Source organism: Eublepharis macularius, chromosome 15 (genome assembly GCF_028583425.1).
Source record: "Eublepharis macularius isolate TG4126 chromosome 15, MPM_Emac_v1.0, whole genome shotgun sequence".
NCBI lineage: Eukaryota > Metazoa > Chordata > Lepidosauria > Squamata > Eublepharidae > Eublepharis > Eublepharis macularius.
In genome coordinates, this window is record NC_072804.1 from 51,992,346 (window position 1) to 52,012,519 (window position 20,174).

The 20,174-nt window shown below is 48.7% G+C and overlaps 1 protein-coding gene across 7 annotated transcripts in view; it reads right to left on the minus strand.

Moving 5' to 3' along the window:
* ARHGEF1 (Rho guanine nucleotide exchange factor 1) overlaps nt 1-15,340 on the minus strand; it is a 56,163-nt gene extending 40,823 nt beyond the window's left edge. For 6 of the 7 annotated variants that reach the window (XM_054998986.1, XM_054998985.1, XM_054998984.1 and 3 more), the window contains exons 1-6: nt 15,260-15,340; nt 5,332-5,427; nt 4,924-5,001; nt 4,395-4,508; nt 3,610-3,708; nt 2,786-2,828 (exon numbers count right to left, since the gene is read on the minus strand). In XM_054998986.1, the coding sequence (XP_054854961.1) occupies nt 2,786-2,828; nt 3,610-3,708; nt 4,395-4,508; nt 4,924-5,001; nt 5,332-5,358 (361 nt within the window). In that variant the 5' untranslated portion in view covers nt 5,359-5,427; nt 15,260-15,340. Of the gene's footprint in view, nt 1-2,785; nt 2,829-3,609; nt 3,709-4,394; nt 4,509-4,923; nt 5,002-5,331; nt 5,428-7,483; nt 7,586-15,259 lie in introns of those variants that run through there. The other variant, XM_054998982.1, reaches the window with a different exon arrangement.
* Nucleotides 15,341-20,174: the final 4,834 nt, after the last annotated feature.

Sequence of the window (20,174 nt, forward strand, 5' to 3'; positions counted from 1 at the left end):
GCACATAACAGACACATGAGTGCACATGTACCAAGGGAAGCTCAGTCAGGCTGCGACAGGACAAAAATGCCCAGTTACCAGGTTCTGGGTGTCAGATTCTGCCCCGCGGGCCTCCCTGATCTTGGCTCTGGGAGGTTGTCAGGGACAACGCAGGTTCTCGCTCTGTGGACAGAGAGGGGATATACATCACCCTCACTCCCTCTCAGTCTACTCTCAGGCCTGCTCAACCTGACGGAGTCCTGGCTGCCCCCCCTTACTTCTTGCCTTCCACAGCCTTTGGCCTCCTGGGCTCCTCCAGGCTCAATCTTCCTCCTCTCTTCCCTCTTCCACACTCTTCCTCCTTCCAGCTCCTCTCTCACTCTACCAGACTCCATCACGCTCCTACACAATCCACACCATCCTCCTTCTCCTAACTCGCCACCACCTCCTTGGGAGAGAACTTCCCTTACATCCCTTCTCCCATTTCCAGCTCCATCTTCCAACCACGCCCCCCAGCCCTCTAGCCATGGCCCTGGCTGTCCTAGGCAGCCACACAAGAGGTTGCTTTGTTGGCTGCTCTGGGCAGCCACACCTGTGTCTTCTTTGCTGGCTGCCAGGCTTCCTCTGCTGAATGCCTCAGGCAGCCCAACCTGGGGCTGCTTTGCTCCCAGCCTCATCTGGCTCTGGTTAGCTCCTTGGAGCCTACCTGTAGGTTGAGGCATGGCCCTGTGCTGCATTTGTTGCCTTCCCTCCACTACAGGTATGTTTGCCAGCTGGCTTGCTGTTCCTGCATCTTGTGCTCTCTCCCACCAGTGGGGTCCTCTCCTGGCTGTCCTCATTCCCCGTCTGGGCTCCTAGGCTCCCACTGGAGGGTGGGGCTAGCTGGCTTCCACCTGCTCCTCTGAGGCTTTGGTGCTTCTCTCCCTCCCTCTGTTGCTGTCGGGTTTTGGACCAGGGTGGCTGGGTAGCTGTCTCCCATTCCCCTCCTCCCGGTAAGTCTGAGGGCTGGGCCTCAGACCCCGGACACTGGGCTCTGACAAACTGATCACTCTGCCTATTCCCTGGCTTTTGTCAAGTTTGGAAAGCCCAAAATAGCAGGGGTGTGGCCGGGTGGGTCATCTTAGATCAGCTGCGTTGGATCACATCAATGGGCCATCAAGTCCAGAATCCTTTTTCATTCAGTGGCCACTTAAATTCCCCTCCTCCAACCGGAGACAACCCACCAACAGGGCCAGTACTGGCATTCGGAAGGTTATTGCCCCTGAACATGGGGGTTCCATTTCATCACTGTGGCCAGGAGCTCTTGATGGGCCCTGATTTGCTCTAATTCCCCTTTAAAGCCACCTGAGCTGGTGGCAGCCATGACATCCTGCGGCAGTGTGGCCACCCCACTGGGAACACTGTTCCACCTTAAGGGTTAAAAAAAAAAAACAGGCTAATTTGCATCACGAAATTTTCCGTTTAAAGAATGGGAGCTTGTTTTCAGAGCAGGAAAAAAATCTGGTAAAATAATCCTCTGACCACTGACAGAATGCTTAATAGCGCAGTCCTGTGCAGAGTTACTCGAGTCTTAAAGCCACTGATTTCAAAGGACATAGGGTGGAGTAAATCTGTCCAGGATTGCCCTGTTAATGAGTAATTTACAGAGAAGACGGTCAACTTCCTCTGCCTGGGAGCTGCTTGATAATCCAACTCCCCCAGCCGTGAAGTCACTGCCCTCCTTTCCCTAGCTGCAAACGCTGTGCCACTGGCCAGTGAGCAAAGCTGCCTACCGCTAAAGGTGGGCGTCCGACATCCTATGCAATATCAGCTGCCGGCATCTACGTATTGCATTTTAATTCAAGCAGCATTGGGAGACCTTTTTTGGTGGAAACGTGGACTGAAAATCATTTTTTAAAAAGGCTGGAGAAAGGCGAACCAGGCCTGTCCAATGGAGACAGCAGCAAACTCCCATTGGCAAAGCTTCTGGATTCTGCACCCCCACCCCCACCCCTGCAGCTCGCCCAAGGCAACCCACCAGAATTCTGCACCAAGAAATACTGGATTCTATAACCTGTAGTCATTCCGGACACAGCAAATCTGCCTACGTTTCCATAACCTGAATAAGTTCTGCTGCTGTAGCACAGTGGTGAAGTGGCTGGGCTACGAATCAGCACCCTGCTGGTTCGACTCCCACTCCTGCCATGAGCTCAGCAGGTGGCCTTGGGAGGCCACTTCTCTCAGCTCCAGCTCTCCATCTGTTTTGTTGGGATAATAATAATACTGACTTTGTTCACCACTCTGAGTGTGGCACTAATCTGTCCAGAAAGACGGTATATAAGCATCATCATCATCATCATCATCATCATCATCATCATCATCATAGAAGGGCCAATCAGCGCCCCAGGGCACCAAAGCCACCATATATACAATCTCCATCTCCCCCTTGGTTCCAAGCAGTCAACCAGGAAAAGTGTAACCATTAAAGTCTAGAAGTTTTCTTGAGAAAAAGAAAAAAATAATGAGATTCTCAGGCTGCAGGCTGTATTAAGTCCTGCATTTGTATGGACCTGCAGAAATGCCGGATGGCTCTGCATTTATTTCAGCTTCCGATGAGCTTTCTTAAAAGCGCCCGTGTGTCTCTGAAAAGCCCACAAGTGAACTTAGGCAAGGCATGTGAACCGTAATTAATCTGCACAATTTTATTCTTGTTGCAAAATCTATTCGCACAGAGACCACAAAAGTTGTTTCTGGTTTAACCTTCCTGTTCTCCCCACCATCACCACCACCCTCTTCCTATTATTGCATCATCGACTTTAGCTCTTACCCAGCTCAAACTGCACGGGGGTTGGGATAGGGACACGCAGCAACTGCAAAAGGAAACAAAAAAGGTAGAAGACGGTAATTAAAACCACCAAGGACATACACTCTGCCCTGAGGGATCTCTCATAGAGCAAAGACATACAGTTGTTAACTCAATGGAACCTCTCTATTCAAAAGCAGTCTATCCCCAAGTGCCAGAGTCAAAGAGCACTCCTTTGTGCCCTTCTTGTAAACTTGCAGAAGGACTCTGCTGACTCCTGCTGAACAGAGGATCTTTGACTAGACAGACCTTTGTTCAGATAGCGAAAAACAATTCTTGTGGGAGTGACGGCTCAGGGTGTCCGCTGGCTCTCTTGTGCAAACAAGACTTTTATCCCCGTCAAAGAGAAGAAGGCACCAGAGGACAGAAAGGGGAGAGGAGGGGAGGGAAGTTATATGCAGTTTGGCTTCCTTACTGAGCTATCCAGGGGGCACATTAGACATTACGATCAGCCTGCATGGACAGATTTTCTGAGCAGGGAAAATGTACAAATGCCACATGTTTATCGTAACGTGTGAACGCTGCACTCACTGTTAAATGTGATGCTGCAGCAAAAGAATTCACCCATGGGACTAATTTAAACCGGACGTGCAAAACAACGATGCAGCGTTTAACCAAGAGATCATGAACACAGAAGCCAAGACTCTGAAGATGTCCTGAACAGAGCTAAGCCAGCCCTGCCATGTAAGGTTCCCATGAGAAAAGGACAGGGTGGAGTTGGGGAGAGAACAGACCAGGAGTTCAGAGATGGGAGGCAGTCCAAAAAGGATCCAACAGCGTTTGCTCACCCCTGCTTTATCCAAGAAAGTGTGGCAAAATTCCACAAATTGCTTCTTCCCTTCCTTGGGTGTAAGGTGGCGGATAAGGTCCACGTGCAGGTAACAGAGCTATAGAAAAGGGGAAGAGAGTATTTTACTGGTAACGGGGAAGGGGGTAGAAGCCTGTGACGTCAGACTCCTGCAGACCTTGTCATGTTGGCAATCCCAAAATCCTGGACAAACATAGAGGACTGTAAACCAGAAACTGCTGCCAAAGATACACTCGGGGGGGGGGGGAGCGTGCAACCAATGTAATGGCCAGGACAGGTGATGGAGGCACAAGAGGGGAGGCTGAACATTTCAGATCAGCACTGATCCCCCAGGTGAGAAGTTTCCACCTCACCTGCTGGTTTTGCACACATGTAACGGAGAGAAGCGTTTAGCATGCAATGCCGCTGTCCACAGCCCAGCAAGGGCCTTACCACACTGAAACGGCCCGTGCCATTTCAGGTATTGGGCAAACAGCACAGAAGTGTTTTACGAGGCTGTTCAACCAAAGTTAACTAGTTGTATGCAGGTGGCCCAAGAAGGTGTACACAAATGCACCTGTTCCGCCGGCGACTCATAAGGAAGTAAGAAAAGCTCGGCTGGATCGGGCCAGCAGTCCACTGAGTCCGGCCCCCATCTCACACAAAGGCCAACCGACGCAACTCATGCGCTGCTCCCGTGCAGCACAGCCAAGCGGGCCAGCCAGGCGGGCCAACTGCACAGCTGCACTGACCAAAGTCCAGCCACGCATACTGCGCAAGTCTCACCGCAGGGCTGGAGTCGAACTGGAGTACCACATGTTGCAGAAAGACCATCAAATAGGCGGGATGCTTCTTCAGTATCTCTAGGTTCTGGAACAAGCTGCTTTGCGCATCTGGGTTCTGGAGCACAGGAGAGACATCAAGGTAGAAAATGAGCACAGTTCCCTCCTCCATCTTGGTCTGCTCACCTTCCTCAACACCCTTGGGAGTCCCCCCCCCTCCAATCTCGCGCCCAGCACCACTCATCATTACCCCCCTCTACCATACTTCCCACCCTGGCCTGGATAGCCCAGGTGAGCCCGATCTCTTCGGGTCTCAGAAGCTAAGCAGGGTCGGCCTTGGTTAGTAATTGGATGAGAGACCTCCAACGAAGACCAGGGTTGCAGAGGCAGGCAATGGCACACCACCTCTGTCAGCCTCTTGCCATGAAAACCCCACCAGGGGTCGCCACAAGTCAACTATGACTTGAGGGCACTCTCCACCACCACCTGCTTCCCATCCCACCCGAGTCTGCTCCTGCCTGTCTTCTACTCACCAGCTCGATGTCATTCTCAAAGTCCTCGTCTTCAGCGCCAATGATCGTTATCCCAGTTTGGGCACCCGGAGCCGGGTTCTAGCAAGGATGGAATGGCAAAGACACAGAGAAGGTCTACCTTGTGCCAATACATTCTTGCCTTTGCCAAACTACATGCCTCTTTTGAAGATCGAACTCGAATCACCGAGGGGTTCAAAGTCTTGTTGGCCCCCGCCAGCCCCAAGAACAAACCCGAGCAGGGAGTTTTGGAGAGAGACCACGTAGCCCCTACCCTTCACTAAATCCTATTTATAACACGCACTGCTCCCTACGGGATGCAGAAAGGAACTGGGAGCTCTGATTTGGGGAATGTTCCCTTCAACTGCTTTCATAACCAAAGCTTTCCCGTTCCCCACGCCCCTTACTCACTCCGTTGTATGCCTCTTCCAACTCCATTCTGCCCCCTGGGGAGGCGTCCCCCAGTGGCTGGGTCGAAGGATCCACGGGACAAGGCTTAGCAGAAACCTGCAGATGACACCCAAAGGCAAAGGTCACCAACCGATCGCTCCCCACAGCTTCCACTTCCGACCTCCTCCCAAAAGTTTTTCAGGGCTATCTTTTCCCTGGAAGGAATCCTTTCACAGGAGCCTTTGACAAGACGTCATGGGCCTTTCTCCCAGCTGGGGACTCATTCTCTTCTCTTCCATTTTGTCCTGTGAGGTAGGTTAGGCGGAGAGCGTGCGACTGGCCCAAGTCTCCATGTCAAGTGGGGATCCCATCTTGGGATCTCCAGAGCCTGGTCCGGCACTCAGACCACTACACCCTGCTGGAGATCGAACGAGATGGAGCCCTTTTCCTCTTTGGAAGAGTAGCAGTTTCACAGCACACTGCCGAATCCCTTGACAGGTGCCACCATGCCCCTCCTGTTATTCGAGTCAGGGGACCCACAGGCAGTCCAACTGAGGCACAGCAGGTGGCCTGGCTTGGCCTGTTCTCACCTTCCCAGAGTGGCACTAGAGAAAGATTACCTGCAGACTCAAGAACTAGGGGGTAAAGCTATATGTGTCCTAACCTGGATGGCCCAGGCTAGCGCAATCTCAGCAGATCTTGGAAGCTAAGCAGGGTCCACTCTGGTCAGTACTTGCATGGGAAGTCCAGGGTCACTATGCAGAGGCAGGCAATGGCAAACTATTTCTATGTGCCTCTTGCCTTGAAAACCCTGTGGGGGGTCGCCATAAGTTGGCTGTGACTTGACAGCACTTTGCACATAAAATTATATGTGGGCTGACCCACTCCTGATTGTCAAAGGGAGCTCGTATGATGGAGGGACCACCCCCTTAAAAAAGGAAGAAAACTAGCTTGGAAGTCTCCTCCCTGACATTGGCTTTTCTACATGCAGGGAACTGTCTTGCATGGAGAAGCTTTCAGCCGCATGACCCCCCACCCCCACTGGCAGTCCGCAATGGTACAGCCCAGACACAACCAAGCTGACGGGAAGGCTGCTAAAATGTAGGTTCCAGTGAAGAAACTGAGGGAAGGGGATATTGGTTGGTACTCCTCTAATGGAGATCAAAGGTTGCTCCAATGTGACACCCGGCTGTGAGATGCTAGCTCAGCTTTTCAGAAGCAGCCAGTATCATCCGTGGCAGCAACTGGGAAGCTGGAAGGGGCGGGGGAGCGAGATTTGCAAACAGAGAGGTATTCACGCTACCAAGGCTGCCCCTCCGTCTCCTCTCTCCCCGATTACTCAGAAATTCTTAAACTAGGTGGAGGTACAGAGGGGCATGAATACTGCTTCTGTCACCTACAAAGAGGCTTCACAGAACGGTGCAAACAGGCGGGGAAACTCCACACCCCATAGACAGCCTGACTCATAAAGGGCACTGTGCCAGCAGCTTGGCACAGGGCAGGCAGGGTGGAGACCACTTTTTTTTGGGGGGGGGGGAGGGATATGGATGGAAAAGCTACATTTCACAAGGTTCCAGAGCTGGACTGAACTACTATTTGCCTGCCTAAATATGCACATACATATAAACTGTGCCCCCCCACCAAGTTAGGGGGTATTAAGCTAACCTGAGTATTGCAATCTAATCTTAGAAATCCATGCACAGAAAACTACTAGGAAGTGTGGAAACTGATGCATTGAGCTTTGGTGTCTTCTTACAGAAGAGCAAGGGAGAAAAATGGCTCATTGGGCATTTAGCACTTTGGAGCCCTCTAGCGGGGAAGGCTGAGTTATTTTTTGCACCCACATGCCCTCTAGTGGGGGAACAACAACAATACACGTGACATCTAATTAAAAGGTCCTTTCAGGGCATGTTTAAACCAGGCTTGGCTACCCGAGATGAGCTGAAACTATTCCAGGTGACCACACCTTTCTCAGTCACAAGTGGCCAATGGAAATATTTATAGAGAGGAAGCTAGTAAATCTGTGTTTTTGAGGACTAGTCACTTTAATAGTCAGATGTGCAAGACTGATTTAATAATGGAACACTGAATGATTACTGAAGGTATCGCCTGCTTTTATTGCACAGTCGTTACCTTGTAATCTACTTTACGTATTGTTTATATTATTCCTTGCCTTAGATAGTTTGTTGTTTGCACGGAACTCTAATTCTGTAATCCTGATCCTATTGCATTGCTCATCGGTTGCCTTATGCTGTTTGGTCGCACTGTTTTAAATCCCGTAATCCACCATGAGTCTCAGCAAGAATGCGGACTATAAATAAATTAATATTAATAATAAAAGGAGAGAACAACAATAACAATATTAATAAGGCACAAAATGTAATCCAGGTTTTTTAAAGCTAACATAGCTTCCACCCAAGGAACATTTTCCTCCTCTTCAAAATAGGCAGAAGTACAACAGGGACAGCTTTCCTCCAACATTGCAATTCCGGACTGGGAAAAGCTGCACTTATGCCGATCTCCCCAACAAACAACTCTTTAAAAAGGCATAGAAACTTTGATAGGATTTTGTATCTGATGCACCCGGGTAGGAGAATGAACCGTGATCACCTATCCAAGCTCATTATTCCCACACCTCACATTCTATGCGCTTTTGAGAAGCTAGCGCCAAAACAACTTGCCGTTGCCATGAACGAATGATCAGCGCTGCAGCAGAAACAGGTAGCTGTGATGTTTTGTTAGGCGTGGTTGTCGGAAACCTACATCCCTTCCTCATCCATGGAAATTGTTGGGAAGGTCTCAACCTAGCCCACCTCACAAGGTCATTGTACGTGTGAGATGCACATGGGAAAGCAGAAACGATGACAATTATCTGCCCAGCTGAAGGGGCTGGACTGGCTCCACGGTGAATAATCATCAGAACAGGGTGGGGGAGACCAAGGCAGGAAAAGCAAGCACAGGGCAGTGAACAGACTTCAGGAAGAAGATCCGCGAGTGCTTGGAAGGAGACAGCATTAATTAATTAATATACAAAATCTTCCTTCCCGGCTTCAGAGGGAAGTTTCAGGATGGGCAAGCCAAACTACCTTCTCATTCCAACCGTACCTGCTTCCTGAAGGCTGAAAGTCCAAATAGGAAGTGATGCCACAACACACAACCCTCCCTTCTCCCTTCTGTTTTTCTCTGCTGCCTCCTGAACAACAGAGCCTAGGGAAGAGAAAATCCCCATGCCCAGGACACCTGTGTTCCCTGGGGCTTTCCCTTCCCTTCTGGCCAGGGGCACCTCCACATTGCCGGGTTCTAAAACAAAGGAGCAGCCTGCGAATATTTACAAAAGGCACCGATTTCCTGCAGCAGGAAGTGATGCAAGCACGGCTGTCGCCACACACATGTGCGCGCCAGTCGCCAAGAGCGATCCACTGGCTCACAGGCCTGCATTACCTCTGCGGTTTCAGGGAATTCAGGAGGACTTCTGGGAGGCCGGGCCACAAGTTCACCAAGTGCAGAACTCTGCTCCCAACTGTGTCCCAGTCACATGCATCCAAACAAAGCATAAAGGCGGTGAGCTCTACCCTGCGTTTCACACCCAGCCTCTGGTTTTCAGGCTGCTTCGAAATATGGCGGTTCCATTGAGCTCTTGCCGAATTTAACAACAGACCTGTCCTTGAAATGGCTTCATCTTAGAAGCACGGCCACCCCCCCTGCACAGCCACCAGCCATCATCACAACTTTGGAGACAGAAACAAAGCAGGGAAACCCCGGATAGTCAAAAGCTACAAGAACCAATACCGGGAATATACAGTCAAAATTTTTGGATTTTTATAGCAATATATTGGTGCAAAATGTGCAAAAGTGCAAAGTGTCAACAATAAATACAATCTATAATAAATACAATCTATAATAAATACAAGGTAACAATTATACAAGGTAACAGTTGTTTGTCCGTGTTTTTGTAATGTTCATAAAGAAACGTCTGGGTGAGAGCTGCAGTAGAGCCTTCTTAGGAACGTAGGCAGACAGTCCCACAGAGGAGGGTGACCACAATCCAAATCAAATGAAAATATTGATGTGCCGACGGGATTATGCTTGCATATTATACCATTCCCGTTTCGTATACACAACTTCTTCCTGGGCACAGTTATTGGAACCTTCCTAATGGTCTTCAATTAGAACAGCTCACCACATGATATTTTCATTACTGGCATGAACCACCATTTCAGTGCAACGGACATGTTGCACATTTTGCACCAATATATTGCTATAAAAATCCAAAAATTTTGACTGTATATTCCTGGTATTGTTTCTTGTATCATCACAACTTTGGGCAATGCATTCCATGCCCTAATTATTGATTGGATAGAGTGAGCCCCATCTTTAGACATAACTCAAGGTTCAGCAGAGGTCCCTGTCAGTTCCCAAACACTCCCCCTCCCTTAAGTTCTCCTTATCCCAATGAGAATAGCCAGAATATTCCCTCTTCCTTCTGGGTTCTCTTGCCCCTTTGACATCTCCCCACAATTCATCTTCCAGCTGTTCTCTGAGAAAGGCACTGGGGGTGGAGGAGAAGGCAAGAGCCCGTCAGAGTCTTCGAGCATGTTGAAGCTTGGAGGAAGTACCTAGGTATATTCATTTTTGGGGGGTCCATAAAGCAGATTTACTCCAATTTTACTATTCCATCTCACCTCCAGGTTGGGAGCAGGCCTACATCTTCCGAGTGCAAGCAAGGCGGCAGAATCCCACAGAGACAGTTTAAAGCGAATGATAGGGCCTTCACCCAACTTCTAGAAATTCAATGGTGGAAAGAGGAGACACATCTTAGCCGGCTTCTCCTCGTGGCCCAGCTATCCCCTGCCCTGATCCATATCTGCCTTCATTTCCCATCTTCTCGTTTCCTTCCTTGGTTCTTTTTTTTTTAAATCCTAGTGTCCATCAAAGAGGATAAGGGGAAGGAGAAACAGAGCTAAGGGAGGGGGATCAAGAGAACCAGCTCAGGGTCACCTCATTCGACCCTCTGGACACGTGACAAGTCAGCCCATGTTGTTTTCAGGGACTTTCGACTGTGACGAACCACTTGTGAGCACTCATTGGGGACACAGCTCCGTAGATACACACCGAATGGTGTTTTGGTATTTGCAGATCTTTTCTGCAAAAGCACTCAGCCTCTGCAGCCTTAAGTCAAAAAGCATAATCTTGTGTACAGCCAGAGGCGAACACCGCTTGTTCAGTTGGAGCAAGCCGATACACACACTACTACTTCCTGCTGCCACCACACTTCAAACTCATGGCCTTTCGTTTTCTCTCTTCCCTTTGTGACTACCTCGTTGCTGAAATTTAGACTGTAAACTTCTCCTGGCAGATAGCACTTTGTCCGGCTCGATACGTCCCATCTTAGAAGAGGCATTCCCCCTTCTCTCATACACGGGAAGGAACACCTCTTCTAAGATGGCGCCTGCTACATGCACGGTCTAAAATGAAAGGACGTATGCTGCTCTCCTTCCAACTGTTTTATTCAGATTTATGCAGAAGAAATCAACGTAACGTGATCTTAACTCATATGACTTGCTGTAACTGGCTTGGCTGCACTTTACGGAGGCCACCAGGAACAGGTTTAATTCAGGAGGCCCCACAGTGAATATATGAAGCTTCTGTGAATGAGACCAGTTGTCTGACTCAATATTTTACTTCCTTCTCTGACTGGTGGAAGCTCTTTCCCACTCCTATCTGAGATCCTTTAGAGATGCTGGGAATCGAACCTGGACTTTCTGCACTGTGTCACTGAGCTACCATCCTTCCCAGGGCTTTTTTTCAGCGGGAACGCGGTGGAACAGAGTTCCAGCACCTCTTGAAAATGGTCACATGGCCGGTGGCCCCGCCCCCTGATCTCCAGACAGAGGAGAGTTTAGATTGCCCTCCGCACCTCTGGAGCGGCGCGGAGGGCCATCTAAGCTCCCCTCTGTCTGGAGATAAGGGGGTGGGGCCACCGGCCATGTGACCATTTTCGCCGAGGTTTGATTTAAACTTTAAAAAACTCCCCCCTTGTTCCGGCTGACCCAAAGTGACGTCATTGTGCAATCCTGAGTTACACCACTGAGTTCCACCACCTCTTTTCCCAGAAAAAAGCCCTGCTCCTTCCTCTGAAACATTATGCAAGAATCTAGTTTGGTTTTCCTGCTGTGACAAGCAGCAGCTCTCTAAGGCCGAAAAGGGTCTTTCCTAAACACCTGCCAATCGAGATCCTTTATCTGGGGATAGCTGGGACTGAAACTGGGGCCTTCTCTGAGGAAAGCAGGCAGCTCTGCTACTGAGACCTTCCTTGAAACATCATCTTCTGTGTAAAACTCCAGCTGACACTAATTTCTACAGGAACTTCTGAGCAATGTTATGGTGGGGGCCAACCTCCAGTCCAGTTCTGACTGCGTGTGGGAGGTCACGGAACAAGGGCAGCCCGTCTCTGCACACAAACCCTAACGTCTTTGCAAATCAAAGCCTTCTCTCCATGCCCCCTGCAATGCCAATAATGGACCCTCGCTGGAAAAATATCTTATAGGATGCCTTTTTCATCCCTTGCCGTTTTCCTTCCCACCCCTGGATGTAAGGCTTTACCCCTGGTTGTATGTATACCTTTCCCAACCATCGATTTGCTCGATGCATAATCGATCCACACCAAAAAAGAAGAGCAAAGAACTTCAAATAAGGCCCCCAAACGATCCTTTGACTGGGGCATGCAGGATGCAGAGACAGTAAGCCAAAGAAAAGACAGAGGGCTTATTTGAGGCTGGAACCTCCTCAAGAGGAGGCCAGGCAGCCCAGTCTCCCCCCACCCCAAAAAACCACACAGCGCCTGGCATGCGCTCCAGAACTGACCTCACAGGCTCAAGATGCTTCTTCGGCCTCCCAAGCTAGAAGAATGCTTGGCATGCGAAACCTTCTCTCAGGGCAGCTGGAGCAATGAGAGAACAGGAGGTGGCAAAGGGGGAGGGGGGACATGCCCTGTAGAGGGCGCCAGGTAAGGCTGACTGGCTGAGCCTGTATTCCCAAAATGTCACCATCGGACAGGACTTCAGGGGTCCCATATTTCAGACAGCTGCCGCATCAGAGCGTCTCTGGATTTTTAATTATTGTCTCCCTGTTTTCAGGTTCTAGGGGAAGTTTAGGAATGGGACAGAAATACAGATACTACCTATTAGGCAATTCTTAGTGCATAAATAATAGAATGATAGGTAGGGTTTATCTAGGTCAAGTTTAATAACTCTATTTCTAACCCCCCTTTTTTATTGTCAACAAAAAACTATATTGAAACGAGGAATAGACCCTCTTATTAAGGACAATTATAATTCTTGTTCAACGAGTGGTTAAAGCATTGATGATTGTAATAGTAAGAATTCCATCTTCTTTGTTATGCATTTATATTGTTGTTTCTACGTTGTTGAATGCTCAATAAAAATTTAATTAAAAAAAAAAGGAATGGGACAGAAAGCTAGCAATGTCCCCCTCACGGAAGAGAGTTCATTTTGCTTTGTATGGCACAAGGCACACTCTATGCCCTCCAGGAGATGTCAATTCTGTACTCACAACACAGAGATGGAGGGAGAGAATTAACTGCATGTGTGGGAAGCAACGGAGGGAGGTCCCAAGGGTGCAGACATTGCAGTTTGCACAAAAACACTCTCCATGCATTAAAAGGACACCCTGATTAACTCCGGTCTATACTTCCTGGAGCCTGGCCAGGTTATATAAGCAGGCAAGAGATAGGCACACAGTACAGTTAAGTTCTACCCCATCCAATCCTGCCATCACCCTACCGGCACTTTCAAAATACCCTCGTGTGCCCCCTTTCAAACACGCAAACGGATGCTCTCTCCGCCTGTCAAAAGCGGCTTTCTATTAAGTTTATCAAAGGAGTTTATCAAAGTTTAAAAGTTTATCAAAGGAGGTCTTAGGCTTTTACACTTTTATTAATTTGGGCGTGCTCTGTTGTTGTTGATTTTTATAATGAGTCACCGATTGAATCTGTGGGTCAGCAGAGCAATAAGGTTGGGAACCACTGGCACAGATCAAGAACCACCCACTGTCTTGGACGATACCCCTTATAATAATCTCCACAAATAAATCATTCACTACCTAATATTTCTAGGTACCATTTCCCCCTCCTCTCCCCACAAGACCCCTTGCGTCCAACCTCCTCTTTCCCTCCCATCATGCCCCACCTGCCTGTCACCCGAACCCCAAATTTCAGCATACCCGTTTTCAATCAGAAATCACATCCGTCTCTCTCTTGAGCCTATAAATTGGATCCTAAACTTTTGCATGAGCCCAAAAGAAATATATAAAAAGAATGGAAACCAGGCCTCAGCCCCATTCATTGCCCGGGAGAGAAGTCCCAGCATGGATGCTCAACACCACACCTGACCTCAATATAGACTATGCTATTTGGTACTGGCTGCTAATGTAGATATGCTCCTACTGAGTAGTTTCCACATTGTTAATGATGTCATGATAATTAGTTATGCTTTGTTTCAGAAAAGTTTCAACTCTGAGCTTCAGCATTATGGTTGTTTTCAAATTTTCTGCTCCTCGTGCACTATTGTATCTGTTATTGAATGCCAAGGTTGCCAGGTCCAGGCTGGGAAATTCCTGGAGATTTGGGGGGTGGAGCCTGGAGAGGGTGGGGTTTGGGGAGGGGAGGGGCCTCAGAATGGACTCTAATACCATAGAGTCCACCCTCCAAAGCAGCCAGTTCTCCAGGGGAACTGATCTCTGTCACCTGCAGATCAGCTGTAATTCGGGGAGATTTCCAGCCACCACCTGGAGGTTGGGAACCTTACTGAATCGCTGTTGCTCATATGGTATTTTGTTTAAGTGAACGTCCTAGCTGCGGATTATATTGCACTGCCTGCATAATCCGTCCTGGGTCTCAGTAATAAAGGCGGAATAACACCACCAACAATAACAATAACAATTTTTATTTATTTATTTATTTGTGTCATTTATATGCCGCCCTTCTCACTGAGACTCAAGGCAGATTAATGAACTTGATAATAATAATTATTAATAATAGTGTTTATTTATGTCATTTATAGTCCATCTTTCTCACTGAGATTCAAGGCAGATTGATGAAGGGGATGATGACAGCAATAATAACTGCAGTGGCATACAAAGAGCGCACTGCGCTCAATCTCAAAAGATCCAGAGGCGTTAGCTGTGTTATTCTGTAGCAGCGAAATAGAAGAGTCCAGCAGCACCTTTAAGACTAACCAAATTTACTGTAGCATAAGCTTGCAAGAACCACAGCTCTCTTTGTCAGATGCAACTTTATTGTAGCATGAGCTTTCGAGTACCACAGCTCTCTTTATCAGATGCATATTGTAGCATAAGCTTTCGAGAACCACAGCTCTCTTTGTAAGATGCAACCTGACCGTTGCATCTGACGAAGAGAGCTGTGGTTCTCGAAAGCTTATGCTACACTAAAGTTGGTTAGTCTTAAAGGAGCTACTGGACTCTTTTCTATGTAGCCTCAAAAGAGAAAGTCAAGGGAGGCGGGATCCCAGCCCTGCATTCTCCGCCTCGCACTGCGCCGGCGAGTTCTGGTTTCCTTTGTAACCCCCAAACCCCCAAGGCCTTTTTGCGCCGGTTTCTCCGCCTCCCCCTCGGCCCCTTCCCGGCCCGTTTCGGGGCTGGGAAACAGGTGCCGGGGCTGAGGCGGGGCTCGCCCGGCGCAGTCCTAACCAGCGCTGGCCCAGACCGCAGGAGCGCCGCTTAGGACTGCGCTGCAATCCGGCCCGGGCGCGTTAAGACGCCGCGGCGGAGCTCGGCGGGGCCCCCGAAGGCGTCGGGCGAACGCCCGCCCTCCCCTCCGTCCCTCCCCGCGCCCTCTGCCGGCATCTGAGTCCGGGGAGCCCCGGCCCCTCCCGGGCTCCGCTGCCTGCCCCGAACGGCGCGCGTTCCTCACCTGGGCTGGAGCGACCCCTCCGACGCGGGGCCCGGGACGCCGCGGGCTGCTGGCCGGGCTTCCTGTTGCAGAGGGCGGCTTGCGGGGAGGGGCCGGGCCGGCGGCGGAGGGGGGGGGCAGGAAGCCGCCTGCATTTTCCGGCGCCCTCCCCGCCTGTCTCCTCCTCCTCCCAGCCGCGGCCCTCCCCTCGCTCGCCGTGCACAGGAATGCGGCGCGCTTGGCGGAAGGCGGCTGGGGAGGCGCCTGGGACTAGGGGCGGGCGGGGATCGGGGCCGCAGGGCCAAGCGCCGGGCGCGGGAGAGACCAGGGCAAAGCCGCTGCCTCCCCCCCGCCCCCCCATCCAGTGGCGAGGAGTTCCAGGGGTTGCACGAGAGAGCGCTGGAGACTTATTTATTTATTTATTTATTTATTTATTTATTTATTTATTTATTTATTTATTTATTTATTTATAGGTGCTGGTTGTGGATTTTCCAGGCTGTATGGCCGTGGTCTTGGCGTTGTAGTTCCTGATGTTTCGCCAGCAGCTGTGACTGGCATCTTCTGAGGTGTAGCACCGAAAGAGATCTCGCAGTGTCGGACACTGAGATCTCTGAGAGACACTGAGAGATCTCTGTCTTTCGGTGCTACACCTCTGAAGATGCCAGTCACAGCTGCTGGCGAAACGTCAGGAACTACAATGCCAAGACCACGGCCATACAGCCCGGAAAATCCACAACAACCATCGTTCTCTGGCCGTGAAAGTATTTGACAATATATTTAATTTATATTCCGCCCTCCCCACATCAGCAGGCTCAGGGCGGATCACAACCAAATTTAAAAACCGATTTCATCATAGATACAATTTAAAATCATAAAACATCCCAATACATAGATTAAAATACATGTAAACATTCACGTGCACATACACACATATATATATTTGATTACCCAGGAAGAAATGATAGCTTTTATCAGGGCTTTTTTTCATGGGGAACACGGAACGGAGTTCCAGCACCTCTTGAAAATACAATAGTGCTTGAAAATAATACGATTTCAAAGAACCCCCTGTGTTTCTTCCTCATTTCCCTCTTGAGAGTTCCGCCACCTCTTTTCCCAGAAAACATCCCCTTGGATTTTATCTAGATAAACTTTTAGCCGACAAGGATCAAGAAATTACTCTAAAGGTGGCAAAATTCACTGTGCAGGCCATACAGATCAGGTATTTTATAGAGGGAAATATTTAAATATTTTATAACTTCAGGGATTTAAGTATTTAACAATATGGTTTTAGGGAACTCAGGTCTCAAGGTTTTAAATATTTAAGAATCCGAACTCTGGAATTTTATTGGACAGCTCTGTAAATAATATGACTTACCTTGATTGTAGGTTGTATGTTATTACTTTTGGTCTCTGACCAATGACATTTGATTAATGCGTTTTGTTCATGTATTGCTTGTTCTGTTATAGGGTTGGCAACTCCGAGCTAAGAAATTCCTGGAGATTTGGGGGTGGAGTCTCAAGACAGTGGGGTTTGAAAAGAGGAATGACCTCAGTAGGGTATAATGTCACAGAGTCCACCCTCAAAAGCTACCTGGGGGACGGATCTCTGTTGTCTGGAAATCACTTGCCATTTCAGGAGGCCTCCAGACTCCACTAGGAGGTTGGTAACCCTCGCTCCTGTCCTTCAAAGTAGTCATTTTTTTCCTCCAGGGGAACAGAACTCTGTTGTCTGGAAATCACTTGTCATTTCAGGTCTCGAGGCTCCACCTGGAAGTTAACGACAAGACCAGGGAATCACGAAAGTATACAAAGTTGATATTAATAATTCAAAGTGCAAACATGCAAAAATGTGTCAAGTTACAATAAATACAGTACAAAGTTACAGAGTCCATCAATAACCAATTCATACAATACAAGATGAATATCCACAGTCCATAGCATTCATTAAACAATTATAAAGTGCAACATGCTATCAATAAAAGGCCGCCAGTAGGTGGAATGCGGTGCAAGATGTTATCTCTTAACAGTCCATGGAATAATTATGAATACGTAGAAAATCGCCGACGGGAATATGCAGGCAATTTTTCAATAACCCGTTTCGTGAGTACAACCTCACTTCATCTTGGGCGTACAACAATTTGGACTGGGCAGACTGTAAGTATGAAATTACAAAGGTAAGATTGCATTATGATAAACATTCTAAAATAAATGATCCTCATTCACATACTCACAAGTGCGACATTTATACAGAAGCACCCTCTCCTACGGCTCATGCGACGGTGGTGTGGACGGACCAATACCAAATTAAAAAGGACGCCGTATATATTTCAATTGGGACCGAATCAATTTGTATCGTATCTAATCAAGCCCAGCTGGGGAAAATCGACCAGGGTCCACGCAAACTTACAGTGTATTATAAAAAACAGGAAAAGGGTATTTCTAAATTCATTCCAAGTGGTTTAAGAGACTGAAGTTGAAAGATCCATTTAGATTCTAATTGTAGGAGAGCCTTGCCCATGTCTAAGGCATGAGGGCGGACCAAGTGTTCCAACACTGAAACTTTGAAATCGTTGTGCGAATGTTGACATTCAAGAAAATGGGTCACTAGAGGTGCCTCTAGCACTGCATTCCTAATTCTAGAGACGTGTTCTTGGATCCTAATCCTCAGGGGACGGGTAGTACTGCCTATGTATAATAACGGGCATGTACATTGAATGATATAGACAATATTAACAGACTTGCAATTTGAAAAAGCAGTCCTGTTGGAGGAGCGAGTCGGCAAGATCTGTTCAAGCTTGACCATATGTCTACACACATTGCAGTTACCACACGCAAAATGACCATTGGGCATGTTAACGCGTGGGGGGGTGGTAGAAAACTAAGATCTTATTAAAATGTCCCTAATGGATTTTGTGCGTCTGTAGCCGACCGACACTCCCGACTCGCATCCACGAACCCCGGAGACAATATGCCAGTGCTGTCTAACTATCGAAGTAATCTTATGGGCCAAGGGGCTGTAATCCAAACCCCATTTAATACTATTATCAACTGCCCTGCATCTGGGAGTCAGCAGTGTGTTTCTATCCGTACTGTCTGAACGTACCTGGGCACGTGCAATGACATCGCTGGGGTATCCTCTAGAGACAAATCTCTCCCCCAACTCCCGCCGCCAAATGCGGTAAAAATCTGGATTGGTTGAATTTCGTTTTACTCGCAAAAATTGACCCAAGGGGATGTTGTCCCTTAAGCTCCGCGGATGAAAGGACTGGTAATGTAAGTACGAACAACGATCGGTTTCCTTCTTAAAGGGGCACACCGCCAATTTATTGTCTGATTCCTTGTAAATGGTAACATCTAGGTAGTTCAGACTGGCGGGGCTGCCCATCCAAGTGAATTCGATCGCCGGGTGTAAAGAATTGAGCCACTTGCCAAGATCTTCTACACAGTCACCTTGTTTCAGTAAAATGATGACATCATCTATGTAACGCCGATAAAGAAGGATCTGATCCTTGAAGGGGTTCTTATCGTCATTGAATATCCACTGTTTCTCTAGATCTGACATAAAAATATTGGCGATACTCAGGGCTGCCGCGCACCCCATGGCAACCCCTTTTAGCTGGAAATAGAAACAATCGTTGAATCTAAAGTAATTCTTCTCCAATATAATGTCTAGTATATTCAAGAGAAAAAAGGAGGACGGTGTTTGGTCTCTCCGTGAGAGGAGGGCATCCTGTATGACCCTTCTCGCCTCCTCATGCGGGATAGATGTATATAATGACTTGACATCCAAAGACATTAAATACACGGTTGGGGGGGTCACCAAGGATTCAATTAGGGAGATAAGGGACATGGTGTCCTTCAAATAAGAAGGCATGTTTAGCACCAGGGGTTGTAGAAAGTGATCTAAATAGCACGATAAAGGTTCCAATATGGAGTTAGAACCGGAGACAATTGGGCGTCCGGGAGGAGGACGTCCCGGTTTATGGATTTTTGGCAACGTATAAAAAACAGGTATTCTGGGGCTGGGATTGATGAGGGCATCTCTGGTCTTCTTATCAATCTCGTTGTCAGCTAACCCCTCATCCAAGACAATCCTAATTAACCGTTGAATCTGAGGTGTGGGATTGTAGGATATCTGCTTTTGTTTTAATTTTTCTGTGTGGGGGACTGCTGGTGTAATGTGTCATAATGCTTTGCCTACTTGTACTTTGGAAGGGAGAAAAAAAATTTAAAACTTTATTTTGTGTTGTTCTTGTTTTATTCTTTGTTGTGCAGTTGGTTCCCATCATAGGGAACAATGGGGCTGGCTGGCCAGACATCTCTGTAGGTGGTGGGGGAATTTGAGGGAGGGTGTCTGTGGCTCAGGTGCTCTTTCACAGGGACCAGCTGGCACTCAGAAGTGTGCCCACCATTGTGGCACCCCTGGGCTGTGCAGAATTGCCCAGGGAAAGAGAGTTTAGAAGTTCCCAGCATAGGGAACAAAGGGAGAGGGCTGGCCTTTGCCAGCCTGTTCCTGGGGTTATGGGTGTGGGGCAGGTGGGGGTGGATTTGGGTCTGTGAGGGGCTAATGTGGGGATTTGGGTCTGTGTGTGGCAGCTGGGGGGGAATTGGGTTTGTGTGGGGCTGTAAGGGGTGGACTTTAGGGGCTGAGAGGACCTACTTGAGGAGGCCATGAAATGGCCCCCCCAAGTGGGAGCAGTCTGAGCCTTGGTGGGGGGTGGGAGGAAGGGTGGGAGAAGGGCCCCAGAGGGCTGGGGGGCATTTTGCATGCAAAATGCCACCCCTGGCAAGACAAGCCTCCCCCAGCTGTCAGTGGTAGAGATGAGAGCACCTACTTGGGGAGGCCATGAAATGGCCCCCCAAGTGGGAGCAGGCTGAGCCTTGGTGGGGGTGGGAGGAGGGGTGGGAGAAGGGCCCCAGAGGGTTGGGGGGCATT